Raw genomic sequence first — 16733 nt, 5'->3', positions numbered from 1 at the left:
CGAATATAAATTTTTTCTCTTACAAGTTAAAATAAATACACTAAATTGTAGTATTAAATAACATGTCTATATGATATTTAATTAAAGTAGATTACTAATTTAGTCAAGTTGGATTTGGTCTGATCGGTCTATTAGGCTTGGCCTTGAACTAATTTGATTTGTTTTGTTGGGTTTGCCTCAACATCATTTGAAAAAAGGCTCACAATGAGCTAACTAGTTCAAATTTTTCTTTGACGAGAATTGAACCTAAGATATCTCACTTACAAGTAAAGAACAATACCACTAATCGTAGTATTAAGTGACTATTCTACACCGATATTGGATTCATAAGAAAATCAATTGTACATGGGTTGACATACAAACCGAGTTTTATCGACTCGGCTCAATTATTTTCGTCGAATAGCCGGTCTGGATGGGTGGAGCGGGGAAATAAACAAACAAAAGCGGGCGGGAGTCGGGACTAGGGATCGGGTCAAGAAATCCCCGCTCCATATTTTGTCATAAAACCGGCCGAGCCCAGAACCCAAACCCCCACAAGTTTCTACCTTTCCTCCGTCTTTGCTTTCATCGTCGGAGCAAAGTCGATGTTTCTTAGCAGTCTCACAGCACCTTCAAAGAATTCTCAAAGCAAATTTTCTTTTCTTTGTGTTGGTACTTGGTAGACGCCAGCAGCGGCAAAGTTAGATTGCTTTCTTCAGAGGTAACCCCAACTTTTTGATTTGCTTTGTTTTCAATATCTTGGTATTCAAATCGTGATTTTGTCGATGACCCAATTATGTTACAGTGTCACAGCTTGTTGCATTACGCATGATTTTATTCAGACGCAGACCATTTCACAGAATGAACATTCATGCCCTCCTTAGCAATTTCTGCTCTCTGCTCCCTGTTCAGCTTCCTTCTCGAATGTATGTGTATTTACCACCGAACCCACAGTTTTCAATGACCTTTGATTGCTTTTCGAAATCGAAGTATCAAATTTTGGGTCTTAAAAATGATGGGTTTTGCAGGGAAAGTCATTTGTGGTATGTTTTGCCTGGGGAGGTGAAGAGTGAGGGCCTTTTGAATCGGCATTTCGAGCTTCTGTCACCATCTCTGAGAGATAATGTTTTAGGCATGCGTGGGATTGAGCTTCAGAAAAGAGCATTGCTTGCCCGGGCATTGGTTCGGACTACGATTTCTAGATATGTAGGTCACTCTCATTTGCTTTTACAAGTTAAAGAACATGACTGTTTGTGTTGTTTGTATGGTTAATGTGGATATCTAAACATTCTTTTGTTTGATACTAGATCAGACAAACCATCGAGTTGATCCGAGATCCTTAAACTTTAAAAAGAACAGTCATGGGAAGCCTGAGGTATGCTTCTTTTTCTTACCGAGTCTAGTGAAAATTGTTGTCATCTATGCTCCCATTTACTTGGCTTGGTTTTTCTCACAGTCATGTTCTTTGAGCTCTTTATTTTTTCTGGTGCAAATTTTAATCGTTCTTATAGCTTACTTGAGTAGGTAGAGTGGCAATTTGCTGATGGCTGGCAGCCACCACCACCATTGCATTTCAACCTCTCGCACACTTCTTCCTTGATAGCTTGTGGAGTAACTGTGGATTCTCCGGTAAGTATTCGGAGTATTCAAGTGTGTGTGTATATATATGTTGTTGTTGATGAAGTTATAATTTGGAAGTTATGTGATTGATTCGTATTTTAGATTGGCATAGATGTGGAAGATAAGCAACGGAAGTTGAAGAACGAAATTTTAGCTTTTGCTCGACGGTACTTTTCTTCTAATGAAGTGGAACATTTATCTTCTATTTCGGACATTGAAATTCAGCGTCAACAGTTTATAAAATTATGGACTCTCAAGGTCTGTGAGACTGATTGAATAAGGGATTAGGGTTATGTTTTCTCAAGCTTTTTCTTATTGCCATGGATCTCCTTTCTCCTTTCCAGGAGGCATATGTGAAAGCATTGGGAAAGGGCTTCTCTGCTTCACCGTTTAAGACCTTCACCATTCGATTCAGGGATGCAGCTAAGGGAGGCGTCGATTCATCTGGGGATGTAGATTCTGAGGTATGTCAGAGACTCGTAAACAAAAATTATTGCAACATCTTCCATGGGTATCAAACTGAATACGTTTTATATAGAGTCCGGGGATTATATGCGTTTTACATATCTTGAAGAAGTTTTGGCCTCCCTTTGATTATTCTCTTTGTTGTTAGATGTCCGAAATCAGTGTTGAACCTTTTGGCCCCGTGAACCTCACGAGAAATTGGCAATTTTCGCTTCTAGAGTTGGCCGGCTCTCATTATGCTGCGATTTGCATGGAAAGACATACAACCATTGAAGGTGAGATCTTCCGTTTTCTTTTTCGTTAATAATTTTTATAATTATTTTGGATCAATCAAACGATTGAGAAACAAGTTCCACAAAGTACAAATTTTAACAATTTCCAGGTAAAGAAAACGCTCCGATAGAATTGACAGTGTGGAGAACTATTCCGTTTGTTGAAGAAGAATGTGTTACAGGAACTGATGCGGCTGTACCAATAGGCGGATAGAATTGTCTTCGTCGTCTTGCTCCACTAGTATAAAGTTTTCTAGCCAGTGATTCTGTTGAACAGTTAGTACTTCAAACGCATGTATTGTTACAGAAAATTTCCACGAACCCACTAAATCGGAACTGAGTTTGTCCGAATTAATTTGCCCATCACTTGCAGGAAACTTGTCCTCTGTCATTGTGTTTGTGTGTTCAATAGCCAAAAGCCGATAAGTAATGAAATTCAAGCCAAGATAGTGACCTTCACCTCAACTTTTCTCATGATTTCAAATCCAAATCCTCCTTTTCGATTCAAACTGTTTGAACTGGAACTAAATTCAACACCTTGCGATGCACAGTTAGCAGCATGACAGGGAAATATTTGATGATTAAGCTTCTTCACCACGGCTTGCTGACTTGAGACGCCTGTGAAGAGATATCACCAGTAGTCTTTACAAGAACAGACCCCATTCCTAAAATGGTGAAAACGAGTTGCATCTCTGACAACAAACTGGCGATCGACAATCCTGCTTACCAACTTTATGAACAAATGACAGTCTCCGCATACCCTCAGGTTCTTTATCACTACGATTTCGGTCCCTGGTGCAGTATTTAAGAGCGCGAATGCAATTGCCAATTTTTCACTGTGAACTAATTGCTCTTCGTTTCTTCCTTGATCATTCTCATCAGACACGCCAGGTTCCATCATTAAATTTTCTAATTCATCCAGCATCCTATATATTTCTTCAGTCTGACGATGGGTTCTGTCGCCAGCCAAGAAAACATGAACTGTTCCTTTGCATTCGACATAGCTAAACCCTGGCTCCTTTTTGAGCTTCCTTTCCCTCATCATAACTCGAACCTTCAAAACCCCCTCTAGATTCTTCGCATCGGAGTATATATTCGACAACAACACATAGTAACCGATATTGGTTGGCTCAAGCTCGACGACATGCTCAAATGCTAACTCTGCCAGCTCTACGTTTTTATAAATTTTACAGGCACCTAAGAGGGCACCCCATACTGCACCATCAGGATTTACCAGCATGGACTCAATTAGCTCCTTGGCTTCCTTGAGTCGACCTGCGCGACCTAAAAGATCTACCATGCAAGAGTAATGCTCTGGACCAGGCTGCAATCCATATCTTTTCTCCATCGCAGCAAAATACTCCAACCCCCTATCAGTCAATCCCGCATGGCTACACGCAGACAAAACAGTCACGAAAACAGTTTTGTCAGGTCTAATTCTGGTCATAACCATTTTGTCAAAGAGCTCCAACGCAACCTCTCCTTGTCCATGCAACCCATACCCACCTATAATCGCCGTCCAGGAAACCAAGCTTTTCTGAGGCATGGCATCGAAAATAGTATGAGCCTTCACTAAATTACCACACCTAGCGTACATATTAACCAGGGCATTATTCAAATACGGATTAGAACCAAATCCGCAAGACTCTATCCGCCGTTCTACCTCACGTCCAATGCCCTGTGCACCAAGGTGAGTGCAAGACGAAAGAACACCAACTAGTGTCACAGGATCAGGACAAACACCAAAAGACTCCATCTCCTTATACAAGCTCAAAACATGAGTAGCAAGCCCGTTTTGCGCGTACCCGGAAATCATCGCATTCCAAGTAATCAAACCCTTCTCAGGCATTGCATCAAACAGCTTCCTTGCATGATCAAGCGACCCACACTTCACATACATAGTCAGCAAACAATTCGTCACAGACGAATCAATGTCGAAGCCGCACTTAACACTAGAGCCATGAAGGCACATCCCAAGCCTCAAATACACCGGAGCAGCGCACCCAGGAACCAAACCCAGCATCGTAACTGAATTAACCGCCACGCCCGCCTCCCTCATCCGACGAAACAACAAAACCGCGTCAGAAAATCTCGAATTCGAAGTGTGCCCAGCTATCAACGCATTGTAGCAAACAGTCAGCTTCCTCGAGAGGGGATTTTCATCGAACACCTTCCGTGCATCGTCAACCAAGCAACACTTACAGTACATCGAAACGAGAGCAGTCTGCACAAAGGGTTCGGGTTCGCAGCCGGTTTTGAGCACGTGGCAATGGAGGAGCGAGCCGGTCAAAGGAAGCGAGAGCGCGGCGCAGGATTTGAGAGCGAAGGGGAAAGTGAAGGCGTTGGGCGAGTGGCCACGGCGGAGCATTTGGCGGTAAACAGTAAGAGCTTCGAAGAAGAGACATTGCTTCGATAGCTCTCGTAATCGAGCGTTCCAAGAAGACTCCCACATCGGGTAACGCTCGGCAGCTTACACTGCAAAATACGTGTAAACCAATTCAAAGCGTTGCTGCACGTGATCGATTTAAGAGGGCACGTGATGCTGAAGGGTCCATGGGAATTGCGGTGGTCCGCGAAGCATTTTATCACCCAAACGAACTAGATAGCAGGCTTGGATTGGATAGAGTGATCAGCTTTGGCCCGAAAGACCAGAAAAAGAAAAATCTCAACGGCGATGGAAGCCGTACATTTCTCGACCGTTGCTTCCCGCCACTTGTCTACGACGTCGCATTCCGTGTCCACCAACAGAGGCTTCTCCGGTTCCAAGTACGCGGCGGCGAGGAGTCCGGCGGTCAAGCTGGGATCCTCCTGGACTGCTTCTGGCAACCCAGCTTGGCTCACTTCTAGAAACTTGTTCACTGTATGTCCTCAAATCTTGTTTGGTTTCCGAGAAAACGCAGGAAAATAATATGGAATTTGAAATCGGCACTGAAAGTTTCGTACATTTTTTTTTGCTGATAAATTTGTGTTTGGTGAATTGTTGTTAGAGGGAGATATGGGGTTGGGTGAATTCGAAGCAAGTTACGATTGCTCGGAAGGAGTTGCGGGGGATTGTGAGGGCTGAAATGTTTGGCCAGTTGACGAGTGGGCTCGAATCGGCTTGGAGCAAGCTCAAAGGCGAAGGTTTGCTTCTTCTGAACTTCTTTTTTCCTTCTACGATTTAAAATTTTGAATCAAATTTTCTAGGGTCTAGTGAGTTCTATTAAAAAGCACTTGTTTGGGATTGCTTCCGGAAGGGTTAAAGTTGTTTTTTAACAGCCAAAAGCAGTACTGGAATGTAGAAGCGCTTTCTGGAAAGCACTTGCTATTGCTATGTGCTTCTTTGGAAGCACTTGCTATGTGCTTCTTGGAAGCACTTGCTATGTGCTTCTTGGAAGCACTTGCTATGTGCTTCTTGGAAGCACTTGCTGTGTGCTTCTTTGAAAGCACTTGCTATGTGCTTCTTTGAAAGCACTTCCAAGTTCCAAATGTTTTTCCAGGAAGCACTTGGATTTATAATGAAGTTTTTCTCAATGCTTATAATAAAAGCACCTGTAGAAGAAGCACTTATGAGTAGAAGTGCTTCCTACAAAAGCAGTCCCAAATGAGCCCTTACAGAGTTAAAGTTCCAAATGTTTTTCCAGGAAGCACTTGGATTTATAATGAAGTTTTTCTGCATGCTTATAATAAAAGCACCTGTAGAAGAAGCACTTATGAGCAGAAGTGCTTCCTACAAAAGCAGTCCCAAATGAGCCCTTACAGAGTTAAATTGGAGAGGAGAAAAACCCTTCAACGAGTCACTTTTCATTTTCTAATTGATTCTTAGTGGTGGACAAATTTCATCGGTGCGCTTCTCGAATTGAAGGGTCGGCATGATTTATTTTTACTTTCTAAAGTATTGGCCTTGAAGTGTTTTTCTCTAAAGTGTAATTTTATCAAGGCTTCTATGTAAAAAACCCTTTAAAATTCCGTAGCATGATCGCACCGATCACTGGGTTTTTGTACTGCAGAGGTTTTGACTAAGGAGAATATTGCGGAGCCTATGAGAGATATAAGGAGAGCTCTTTTGGAAGCTGATGTGAGCCTTCCTGTTGTAAGAAGGTTTGTGCAAGCTGTCAGTGACCAGGCTGTTGGTGTCGGAGTTATTCGAGGAGTGAAGCCGGATCAGCAATTGGTCAAGGTAACTTCACACACTGTATATGTTGAGAATGAGTCCTACATTGATGGGAGGAGGGACCTTACATGGGCTTATAAGAGGTTGGGCTACTCCCCTATTGCCAATTGGTTTTATGGTGGAACCTCAACTTTCTTCAATATAACGATACAGGATTCTCTTGCTTTTCAAGGAAAAGCTAGGTAGTCTATTTGAAGCATCGATTCCTAATGCATTATGATAGTCAATTGCGGCTTCTTTCAGATTGTGAATGACGAGCTAGTGAAACTGATGGGTGGAGAGGTGTCTGAACTCACCTTTGCAAAATCTGGTCCCACTGTTATTTTATTGGCTGGCTTACAAGGAGTTGGGAAGACGACTGTATGCGCAAAATTGGCTAATTACCTTAAGAAACAGGTGCATTTCCACGAGCATATCCCTCTTCCATACCATTATTATATGCATTGGAGCTATGCAAAATTTACTTTTTTGCTTTTCTTTTTTTCCGTTTTCTGACCCCGTGACATACACCACTCACAGGGGAAGACTTCTATGCTTGTCGCTGGTGATGTATACAGACCTGCTGCTATTGACCAACTTGTAATTTTAGGTGAACAGGTATGCGATTTGCATTGCCAATAAAGTGAACGACTTTACATTTCCAGAGAAACTCTTATGTTCTAAGTTTTTGGTCGGCGTTCATTCTTATGTGAAAGTTGAAGCTTGAAACAGGTAAAAGTGCCTGTGTATACAGCAGGGACTGACACTAAACCTTCAGAAATAGCTAGGCAAGGTTTAGCGGAGGCCAAAAAGAAGAACATAGATGTAGTAATAATGGATACTGCTGGAAGGCTTCAGGTAATTCTTTTACGAATGTCATTTTTGTGTAATTCTGTGATGATAGTTTGAGAACGTATGCTGGTTATATTAACTTTGTCTTGAGTTTCTTTATGTTTTTGTTTTCTTCTGTTTATCAGATAGACAAAGGAATGATGGATGAGCTGAAAGAAGTTAAGCGGGTTTTGAATCCCACAGAAGTTTTGCTTGTTGTGGATGCAATGACTGGCCAAGAAGCTGCAGGTGTTCAGATTTCAGGCTTATAGTTCAATTTTTGATGTATTTTCAAGTTTAATCACCCAAATATACAGATTCTATTTTCTTTCCCTTTCTTTGGTTATTGCTGCAAAACTAGACAGAGAAGCAGAGAACAAGCATGGTTTTTTACTGTAATCTTTGTTTTGGTAGTTTTTGTGGATCATATCTCTGTACCCACTTAGGAAAAGAAATATGATCTATCTGCAATTTCATGTACACATAAGAGTTAGGAAATTGGTTGCTCTACTTAATGTTCGAGATAAAAAACCAAATTCATACCATCTGAACTGAATTATGAGATTCGTAAACTCAATTGTTAATTTGTATCATATGTCATCAATTTGCATGTCATTTGATGTTCTTAGCGTGTGAATACACATTGACGCAATTCAAGTGATCATTGTTTCAAAAATGTAATGTTACCATGCCACAAACCAAATTATGAATACTTGTAGAAGTAAGCTGACTATGTTCTTTGAGTTTGCAGCTTTAGTTACAACATTCAACGTAGAGATTGGGATTACTGGAGCTATTTTAACAAAGCTAGATGGGGATTCTAGAGGTGGAGCAGCTTTGAGTGTTAAAGAGGTTTGCTTGTTGTTGCCTTACTTGTTTTGTCATAGTAATCTCATTTTTTCTGCCCCATTTATTATTCATCATTAAATTTCGAGTGAGTACGAAGCTAAAAATAAACGTTTATGGTATAAACCATGATTTGAAAATCTCAAGGGAATAGATAATTAACTCTTTCTAGAGGAAGAATCACTTATGATATTGAAGTTTGTATAATTTATCAAGAATTTTGTTTTCAATAGTATTCAATATTATTCATGTTTGCATTTCTCTATAGCATTCAGATGACGTAGTTGCGTTTTGAAGCATCTCTTCTTGCTAAAATAGTTAAGCTACTCAAATACTTTTCTTTAATTGTTTTCCTAATAATGAGTTAATGTCAGGTATCAGGAAAGCCAATCAAACTTGTTGGGCGAGGAGAGAGGATGGAGGACCTTGAACCTTTTTACCCAGACCGTATGGCGGGACGCATATTAGGAATGGGAGATGTTCTCTCATTTGTGGAAAAGGCGCAAGAAGTTGTGAGTGGGGTTTTATTCCTCTTTGTAAATTCCACACCCAGATTCCCTGAATATTTATATGAGTTCTAATTGAGTTGTCAATATAGATGAAACAAGAAGATGCTGAAGACTTGCAAAAGAAGATAATGAGTGCAAAGTTCGATTTCAATGATTTCCTAAAACAAACTCGTGCTGTTGCACGCATGGGTTCCATGACTCGTGTTCTTGGAATGATCCCTGGCATGGGCAAGGTATGAAAGGCTGTTTGGTTCCATTCTGTGTATTTACTTTTAGGAGGTTGTATTTGATTCGGTACACATACAGTTATGACCTGAAATTCAATAGTTGCTGAGATCCAGCGGGTTCCTTATTTTGGTTTTATTTAATTCTTAGAACTTTCCTATTTGCCTGACTGAACAGGTTACTCCTGCACAAATTCGAGAAGCAGAGAAGAGTTTGAAGATAATGGAAGCAATGATTGAAGTGATGACCCCCGGTATCTTATTCCTTTTGATTTATTGAAACTACCATTTAATGAAAATACTGCTGCTTCATGGTGCGCTGCGGGTTATATATGGCTTTCTGATTCTCATCTTTGATTACAGAGGAAAAGGAGAAGCCAGAGTTGTTGGCAGAATCTTCAACCAGGAGAAAAAGAGTTGCTCAAGAGTCCGGGAAAACAGAGCAGCAGGTATGTGCAATGGCTACCTACGGTTTAAGTGTCCCCATATCAGCTTCCCCGTAAAAAGGGCTTGCGGATGTTGAATGTATATTTGTTTTTCACAATCAGCTGCTGCTACTACATATAACTGCAATTTTCTTAATGATGTCAATATCAGGTGAGCCAACTTGTTGCTCAACTCTTCCAAATGCGAGTTCGTATGAAGAATCTAATGGGTGTAATGGAAGGCGGCTCTATTCCTGCACTGAACAATCTTGAAGAATCTCTCAAAACTGAACAAAAGGTGCTTCACTTTCCATTACTTTTGTTCGCTCTCGGTAATTTATATGCCATGCTAATGAACTGTATAAAATGTCCCTGCCATCTAGTTTTGCCGCGCACTTAGCAGCTTTTATTCATTTATCATAGACTGTTGTTGCATGGTGGATACATCTTTTACGGTTTGGAATTCTTCCTTTGTCAGGCTCCTCCTGGCACTGCAAGGCAGAAACGACGATCTGATTCAAGAAGGCAGTTTGTTGGCTCGGCATCTCGGCCCGGTCCTCGTGGTTTCGGAGGGGGAAACTGAACGAGCATAGCTAGCGGGAGTTCATGTCAATGAGATTCGTGTTCTCAGTATTTTACACTCTAAGAGATATGTTTGCGTACAACTCTACAAGTATATTACATATTCTCCATGATTGCTGTAGGCCATGTATCAAGCTCATTGTATATTCACTTTTTCTGTACGCCATCTGTTTTTTGTATTAATGGGAAATTCTTGCATGTTGCGTTGCAACACTCTTTATGACGTCACTCGTCCACTTCCGTGTGCGATTCATGACCATTGATATCGATGATGTTTGTGGAGTCCACAATGCATCAATAGTCAGATTTCGCCCACCTGCCTAAGCATTCTGGTAGCAAATATCTAAATCTTAACTGATTTTACATATCGTCTCCTTATAGTTGTAGTGATATAAAAAGCCCCATTTATTGTTCAATTCATATCAAAGTGAAATAAAATATTGGAAAAAATTAGTTATAAGTAACAATTTAGCTAAATTCTAGAATGAATCGGTCATTATGGTTCAAAATTTTTAGCCATTGAACAAGGATTCAACGACTGAGATTCAAAAACATGACATGAGCCGATTTATTCTTAGAAAACCCCACAATTTAGGTTTTTGAATGGGAAGATGATCATCTCCGGATTCATTTTAGGATCCTCACATCTTAGCCGTTCATCGTACATCGTGCGGTCAGTTTTCGTCAGATACTATTTGTGTTTAATTTTAAATAAAAAAAATCAAATGATTTCTGACTGCACGATATAAGATGAATGACTAAGATGTGAGGATCCTAAAATGGATCTGGAGAGGATCCTCTTTCCATTCAAAAACCTAAATTATGGGGTTTTCTAAAAATAAATCGGCTCATGTCATGTTCTAAAATCTCAGTCGTTGAATCCTTGTTCAATGGCTAAGATTACTCATTCGCTCTAGACGAACACAAGAGGAACCAAATGTCTGAATTTATTTGTGTCTTGGATGACTAGTGAGTAGTGACCAAGGGCTTTCCTCTACGCAACAATCTCTCATCCCTTCACCCTCCAAATGCGGATAGGCCTAGAACGAGTCACGGGTGGATTTGTAGGACAGTTTACGACAAAACAAGAAAGTAGGCTAGTTAAATTAAAAGACTCAGAAAAACATGACAAACCGTTGCACCTCAACCTAAAGAAATCAACACGTGTGTTCCAAGAAAAAAGCTACTGACACGTGTCTCTGCCTCACATCTTCTCTCTCTTTCTGCTTCTGATATCTCTCGAGTCTCTCCTCCCTTCCCTTCGTACCGCCGTAGAAAGAAAGAAGAAAGAGCACACAGAAAGAAAGAAAGAAAGAAATTGCAAAGAAAATGGCGGATTCGACATTTCCAGCAGCTAATGTGGATGCAGAATTGAATCCAGGAACTAACAAGAACTTTGAGGAAGACAGTGGATCGTCTCTAGTAACTACCTCCAAGGAAATCAAGGTGATTTTTTTCAACGCTTGAATTTTTGTATTCTCAAATACTTGTACAGAATCACAAACTTTTAATAAATACTATAACTCGTGAATACTAGGACTTAATTGAGGAAGCACAAAATGTCGTTTATATATATCCCGTTTCTTGTTGATTTCTTTTGGTTTCCGTAGTTGTTTATTTATTTATTTATTTATTATAATTAAAAGTTTGTAATCAGTCTTATTAGCGTTGTGCGTATACAATCATATTGAATAAATAGTGATTTCCGCAATCATATTTTGTAGGCTTGCACTCCTCACCATACTGTGATGCTATTGATAATTGAATACAAACGTGCACTTCGCGGTTGTTGCTTTAGCCAATTTTGGGGTCATCGGTCCTCTGATTGTATTTGGTTAGATGTAGTTTTTGAATGTATCTAGTTTTTCTTTTGTGTAAAAGAAAAGCATGAAAATAAGTGGAGGAATGCAAGTTTACAGAGTGGAATGTGAAAATCGTTTTATCGAAAAGTGATAAGTACGCGATGGGTTTGAAGGTTGGTCCCACGATCTTAGGTAACCAAATCTCTAATACCATGCTATACAATCATTAACTCTTACATGTGAAGTTATTAGTGAACCTCATAACCCTTTTAACAGCTTATTTCAAGCTAACACGAACACTTTTAGCAACAAAGTTTCGTAAACAAAAGAAGTCCGGAAATCTTGGTATTCTTTTGTGCCTCTCTTCTGTATGCAGTGCAGTCTTGCTAATAATGTTGCGCTGTTTATTTTCAAGGACAAATTAGAGGCTGAAGAGAGAAAGCAGCAGAAGGAGAAGGAGAAGGAGAGGGAGAAGGAGAAGAAAGATGCAGCGCAGACGCTCAAGAAAAGCATTATTATCTCAGCGGTGGTCGTGGCTGTAGTCGGCGCGATATTTGCCCTAACCAAGAAATTGAGAGAGAAGTGAACTTCGACGCCGAACCAAATAGAAGCAACATGGCAAAATTTTGCATCCTTCTTCCCCCCATTGGCTTCTCTTTCTTCTACCGTTGTTATTTTGAAATGAACATGCATGATGTCCATTTGGACACACTGCGTATGTACTTTCAGTTAATTTGACGTAGATTAATTTGGTAATTCTCTGTCAAGTGCAACTATATATACATTATGAAATTGTGTAAGGAAACATATATGCAATCTAATACAATGTTCCTTTTGTTGTTTTCCCAAGAATATTGAATAAAATTCAGTTCAAATATGGCAGGGGAGGAGTTGCATGGAGAACTAATGCACTAGCAAAAGAGTTTGGGGGAGGTGCTTGAAACGCGCCATCGCAGTTTTGCAGACTTGAGCTCGATAGAGCGATATTGAGAGTTGGATTTGGAATGCGATATTGAGAGTTGGATTTGGAATACATCTTGCAATAAGTTGGTCATAATTAGGTATACTTCATGTTATTTAGCTAAGACAATTTGGAATACAACATGCAGTAAGTCAGTCATAATTGGGTATACTTCATGGTTATTCAGCTAAGACGAACATATGACCGGCTCACATACAATTTAGTAATAAATTCATATAAGTTGCCATAACTAAGTATATAGTACATGTTAGTTAGTTTTTATGTTTTTTATATATTTTTTAATGTAAATCATAGGCTGTTTTAATTATTTGATGCTAGAATATCGATGTTCATATAGTACATCAGATCACGACTTCTCAGTATTGGTAGGATTTGAGCCAACCACAGTGGGTAGTTGGTTCTATCAAGCTTGATGTTTACAACAGTTGTCATAGCGGATGAAAAGGGGTTCATGGAATTCATTTGAGGATTGGGGGGGTTCGGGGTGGAGTTGGCTGGCTGGGAAGAAGCTATGTTGTTGTTGTCGGCCATGGAAAAAAAAAAATTGCAGGATCTTGTCGTTAGACAATTAGGCTCAATACCATGTAAAACTTTAGTAGGCTAGGTTTTCAGTTGTGTTTGCACACCCTTTCAATCGATGGTTGCTTGTATTTATAAGGTCATAGAGATTACATCAGTGGGTTTGAAATACCCTATTTACACTCTAGTTTGAAATTCAAACTTTACAACAGCATAATAAACTTATCTAAGAAACATTCAAAATATTCCTAGACTTATCAGACTCCCTTTGAGATAAAGAAGAATCATGCACACAATAGACTTGAGAGTTTGAATGTAAATGGGAAGTCTGACTTGGTCTAACAGTTTGTAGTCTAATCAAACTTTACACATCGATCTTGTTAAACTGTCCCACATCGGTGGGGTGAAGAAAACTAAAGAAGTTTAAATAGTATTACCCCACTCTAACTAATACCGAGGCCTTTTGTGATAAAACCCCACACCTGAGGATTGTGCAGGTGGTTAAGTGGGGACAGTATCGGTGTTGTTAGAGTGGGACGGGCCCGGCGATCCAACAATTCCAACATGGTATCAGAGCCCACGGTTGCGGGCCCGTGCAAGCCAACGAGCTTGTGTGCAAGCCAATGAGCTTGTCACCACCCGGAAGGAAACAAGTCTAAACTCTTAATATAGAAACGACCGCTGAGTTCCAATTGAAAACAAGTGGGCCCAACGTGAGCCGACCTCTGAGTTTCAATTATTGATGTGGATCTCCACGTGTGAACCACTAAATGAGGTATGAGTTTCAATTATTGATGTGGATCTCCACGTGTGAACCACTAAATGAGGTTACACGTGAGGGGGAGTGTTAAACTGTCCCACATCGGTGGGGTGAAGAAAACTAAAGAAGTTTAAATAGTATTACCCCACTCTAACTAATACCGAGGCCTTTTGTGATAAAACCCCACACCTGAGGATTGTGCAGGTGGTTAAGTGGGGACAGTATCGGTGTTGTTAGAGTGGGACGGGCCCGGCGATCCAACAATTCCAACAGATCTTTTATGCTCTGATAATTTTCTTCATCTGCAAACACGTTTTATTTTCTGGATGCCAAACCATACACTTCCTGCTGTCCTTGATACTCAAGAAGATTCGAACAAATTCTGGATGTCTTTCTCTATTTTAATAGGTAATGTCACAGGAGCATATCTCTCCACAACCTTTCCTTCTTTGTTACCCAAAAACTTATTAAAGTTCCATTGGTTGCCACTCCCAAATATCCCACCTTTCTGCCCCTTTAAGAATTTGTAAAGGGGTACCTCGTTCTTCCCATTCACCTCAATCTTGTCAAAGAGTGGAAATTCAGCTTTCAATCTCCTCATTGTTTCCTGGCTCTTGTCCTGCAAACTGGTTGCAAGGAAACGCCAAAATCTCAAAATCTTTGTTTTTGTACTTTCCATACGAAACACTTAATTCCTTGAAGTTTGATTGTGTTAAATATTTTGAAGCAACATTCACTATAACAACCACCTTCCCACTGTATTCACTCAGATTTACGTCGTTACCGTGAATATCCTTGACAGTGAATTCGTATACAGATTTGGAACTTTCTTCAGCCATAATTCGAGGAGAAGAGAATTGGGAAGTGTAAAAGTAGCGGAAGAAAGCAAAACCCAGAAAGAAGAGAGAGACCCAGTTGGTGAATTTCAACGAACGCATGCCAACATGTTACTTAGATTCTCACTCAAAAACTATTTTTTTTTAATTTTTTTATGAGGTGACATCTCATAAAAATTGTATAAAAAGTCCAAGAAACAATTCAAGTTTGCAAGTGTTCACCACATCGCCAATGATTTTAGTAACAATAATTTATAAGCTAATTGTACATTGCATAAGCATATATAGTACCCATCTATTATTTTAGTAGAAATTCTATTGTTAGAGACACCGTTATGTAATGCTACCACATATTTCATTCCATATCTATCTTTACCCATAGTAAATAAAATATTTCATTCTATATGACCCAAAAATACTTTAGAACAAATCAAATAAAACTAGCAGAAAATACAATTTCATGGCAAATTAGTAAGTGGTGTTGGCCAACAGGGGAGCTCGAAAGGGAAGCATTCTATCCAAGGAGGAGCCGCACCCCTTCTTGCTATCTTTAATGTTCTTGTGCGGATGTTGCAGATCACAATTAGTTGTAGCATATGGAGATACACGATTTCTTCATTATTTGGGTCTAAACCTAGCACACGTTGACGTACCAATCTTTCCAGCTGTTTAGCCATTTAGTAATCGGTGGATCTTCTGAAACCATTTGGTCCGTGGAGACCCTTTCTATCAAACACCATTTCTCTCCCCCGTCAGCGGCCGTCTCTTCTTCTTTTTTCAACTCCCAAATACTCAGAATTAATTTTGTTGGACAACGGGGAACAAGGGGAACAAACACATGGCACATACGCAGACGCCCTTGCCACACGCCTAAGCGGTAGTGTTCAGTACTAATGTGATCGTCTACACGCTTATCAAATGCCGTGAAAAGAAATTTATCAACAGTGATATCACCAACACCAGTACTAGTAGTACTGTTCTTGTTGAACGGATCCATCCGAGCAACTACGCCAAGATAACCAGGCCAATACTGTTAGGAATGTCGGTACTACAAGATAGAGAATGCACAAAGTAAAGTAGAAAATGGACACCAAAAATTTATGTGGTTCGGCAATTTATGCCTACGTCCACCAAACAAGGATCAATCTTCACTATATGAAAAGATGAGTACAACAAGAGTAGTCTTACCAAGCCAAAGACAAGGCTTGATGGATACAAGAAAGTAGGACACACACTTTCTATCACACTAAACTTCACTCACACAATGTGTAGTGGAACACTCTCACTCTCACTCTTGGAGTGGAACTCTAGCTTTGGACTTGATCCTTTGCTACTCACTACTCTCTTGATTTGTTGGTTCACTACAACATCACACCCATATTTATAGGTGAGGGTTTGGCATTCTACTAGTTTCTAGTGTATTCTTCAAACCTCTAGCATAGAAAGATCTAGACTAGCCACAAAAGTGTGGCTTCTAGATCTTTCCATTTGCAACCAAGGAAGCTAGTACTCTCTAGCTTCTTCCATCAACTTAATAACATGCTAGAATTGTCTAGCATGCTCCAGCCATCTCTCTTGCTTACTAGAATAATCTAGAACATTGATCATGGGCTGGACCATATACCAACAATCTCCCCCTCCAGTCCATGAGGGAGGAATTCCGATCATGACTCCAAGTTACCTGGAGTCCATCCCAGCAGCCTTAATGCAGAATTCCAACTTTGATTTTGTGACCACCTTTGTCAACATGTCTGAAGAATTATTATCGGTATGAATCTTCTTCAGCTGTAGCATCTTGTTCTCGATAGCATCTCTAATCCAGTGATAACGAATATCAATGTGCTTGGTGCGTGAATGGTATGCAGTGTTCTTGCTCAAATCCAGAGCACTCTGACTATCACAATAAACGCCATAATCACTTTGCTTAAAACCCAACTCTTGGAGAAACC

The 16733-nt window shown here is 40.0% G+C and overlaps 4 protein-coding genes, 1 long non-coding RNA gene and 1 pseudogene across 5 annotated transcripts; 4 read left to right on the top strand and 2 right to left on the bottom strand.

Moving 5' to 3' along the window:
• Positions 1 to 423: 423 nt before the first annotated feature.
• LOC103454043 (uncharacterized) lies at positions 424 to 2702 on the top strand. Its single transcript, XM_070811557.1, has 9 exons — positions 424 to 700; positions 785 to 905; positions 1008 to 1185; positions 1292 to 1354; positions 1504 to 1608; positions 1702 to 1857; positions 1944 to 2063; positions 2213 to 2339; positions 2447 to 2702. Exons 2-9 carry the CDS (start codon positions 808 to 810, stop codon positions 2548 to 2550), a joined length of 951 nt encoding a protein of 316 aa, XP_070667658.1. The 5' UTR covers positions 424 to 700; positions 785 to 807; the 3' UTR covers positions 2551 to 2702.
• On the bottom strand, positions 2353 to 4788 carry LOC103454044 (putative pentatricopeptide repeat-containing protein At3g11460, mitochondrial). Its single transcript, XM_008393629.4, has one exon. The coding sequence runs from the start codon at positions 4786 to 4788 to the stop codon at positions 2968 to 2970; it is 1821 nt and encodes a 606-aa protein (XP_008391851.3). The 3' UTR covers positions 2353 to 2967.
• A 52-nt stretch (positions 4789 to 4840) lies between these two features.
• LOC103454024 (signal recognition particle subunit SRP54, chloroplastic) lies at positions 4841 to 10108 on the top strand. The gene is made up of 14 exons (XM_008393613.4): positions 4841 to 5196; positions 5324 to 5459; positions 6326 to 6495; positions 6733 to 6885; positions 7009 to 7086; positions 7201 to 7326; positions 7446 to 7548; positions 8051 to 8151; positions 8520 to 8657; positions 8744 to 8887; positions 9057 to 9132; positions 9242 to 9327; positions 9476 to 9601; positions 9782 to 10108. Exons 1-14 carry the CDS (start codon positions 5011 to 5013, stop codon positions 9884 to 9886), a joined length of 1728 nt encoding a protein of 575 aa, XP_008391835.3. The 5' UTR covers positions 4841 to 5010; the 3' UTR covers positions 9887 to 10108.
• Positions 10109 to 11020: 912 nt separating this feature from the next.
• Positions 11021 to 12529, top strand: LOC108171063 (uncharacterized). The gene is made up of 2 exons (XM_017326693.3): positions 11021 to 11331; positions 12103 to 12529. Exons 1-2 carry the CDS (start codon positions 11215 to 11217, stop codon positions 12271 to 12273), a joined length of 288 nt encoding a protein of 95 aa, XP_017182182.1. The 5' UTR covers positions 11021 to 11214; the 3' UTR covers positions 12274 to 12529.
• A 1240-nt stretch (positions 12530 to 13769) lies between these two features.
• Positions 13770 to 14227, top strand: LOC139191358 (uncharacterized). Its single transcript, XR_011575379.1, has 2 exons — positions 13770 to 13963; positions 14016 to 14227. It is a non-coding gene; the product is annotated as an uncharacterized lncRNA (long non-coding RNA).
• A 29-nt stretch (positions 14228 to 14256) lies between these two features.
• On the bottom strand, positions 14257 to 14878 carry LOC103454026 (probable glutathione peroxidase 2; annotated as a pseudogene).
• Positions 14879 to 16733: the final 1855 nt, after the last annotated feature.

The sequence above is a fragment of the Malus domestica genome, chromosome 14, assembly GCF_042453785.1.
Source record: "Malus domestica chromosome 14, GDT2T_hap1".
Lineage (NCBI taxonomy): Eukaryota > Viridiplantae > Streptophyta > Magnoliopsida > Rosales > Rosaceae > Malus > Malus domestica.
The sequence above is the reverse complement of the archived record's forward strand: the minus strand, read 5'-3'. Positions and strand labels throughout refer to the sequence as shown.

Coding starts and splice junctions, on each gene's coding strand:
- LOC103454043 (XM_070811557.1), top strand. CDS start 808: ATGATTTTATTCAGACGCAGACCATTTCACAGAATGAACATTCATGCC. Junction 1,186..1,291: donor GGACTACGATTTCTAGATAT/GTAGGTCACTCT, acceptor ATACTAGATCAG/ACAAACCATCGAGTTGATCC. Junction 1,355..1,503: donor ACAGTCATGGGAAGCCTGAG/GTATGCTTCTTT, acceptor TTACTTGAGTAG/GTAGAGTGGCAATTTGCTGA.
- LOC103454044 (XM_008393629.4), bottom strand. CDS start 4,788: ATGTGGGAGTCTTCTTGGAACGCTCGATTACGAGAGCTATCGAAGCAA.
- LOC103454024 (XM_008393613.4), top strand. CDS start 5,011: ATGGAAGCCGTACATTTCTCGACCGTTGCTTCCCGCCACTTGTCTACG. Junction 6,886..7,008: donor CTAATTACCTTAAGAAACAG/GTGCATTTCCAC, acceptor CACCACTCACAG/GGGAAGACTTCTATGCTTGT. Junction 9,133..9,241: donor GATTGAAGTGATGACCCCCG/GTATCTTATTCC, acceptor CTTTGATTACAG/AGGAAAAGGAGAAGCCAGAG.
- LOC108171063 (XM_017326693.3), top strand. CDS start 11,215: ATGGCGGATTCGACATTTCCAGCAGCTAATGTGGATGCAGAATTGAAT. Junction 11,332..12,102: donor CTACCTCCAAGGAAATCAAG/GTGATTTTTTTC, acceptor TTTATTTTCAAG/GACAAATTAGAGGCTGAAGA.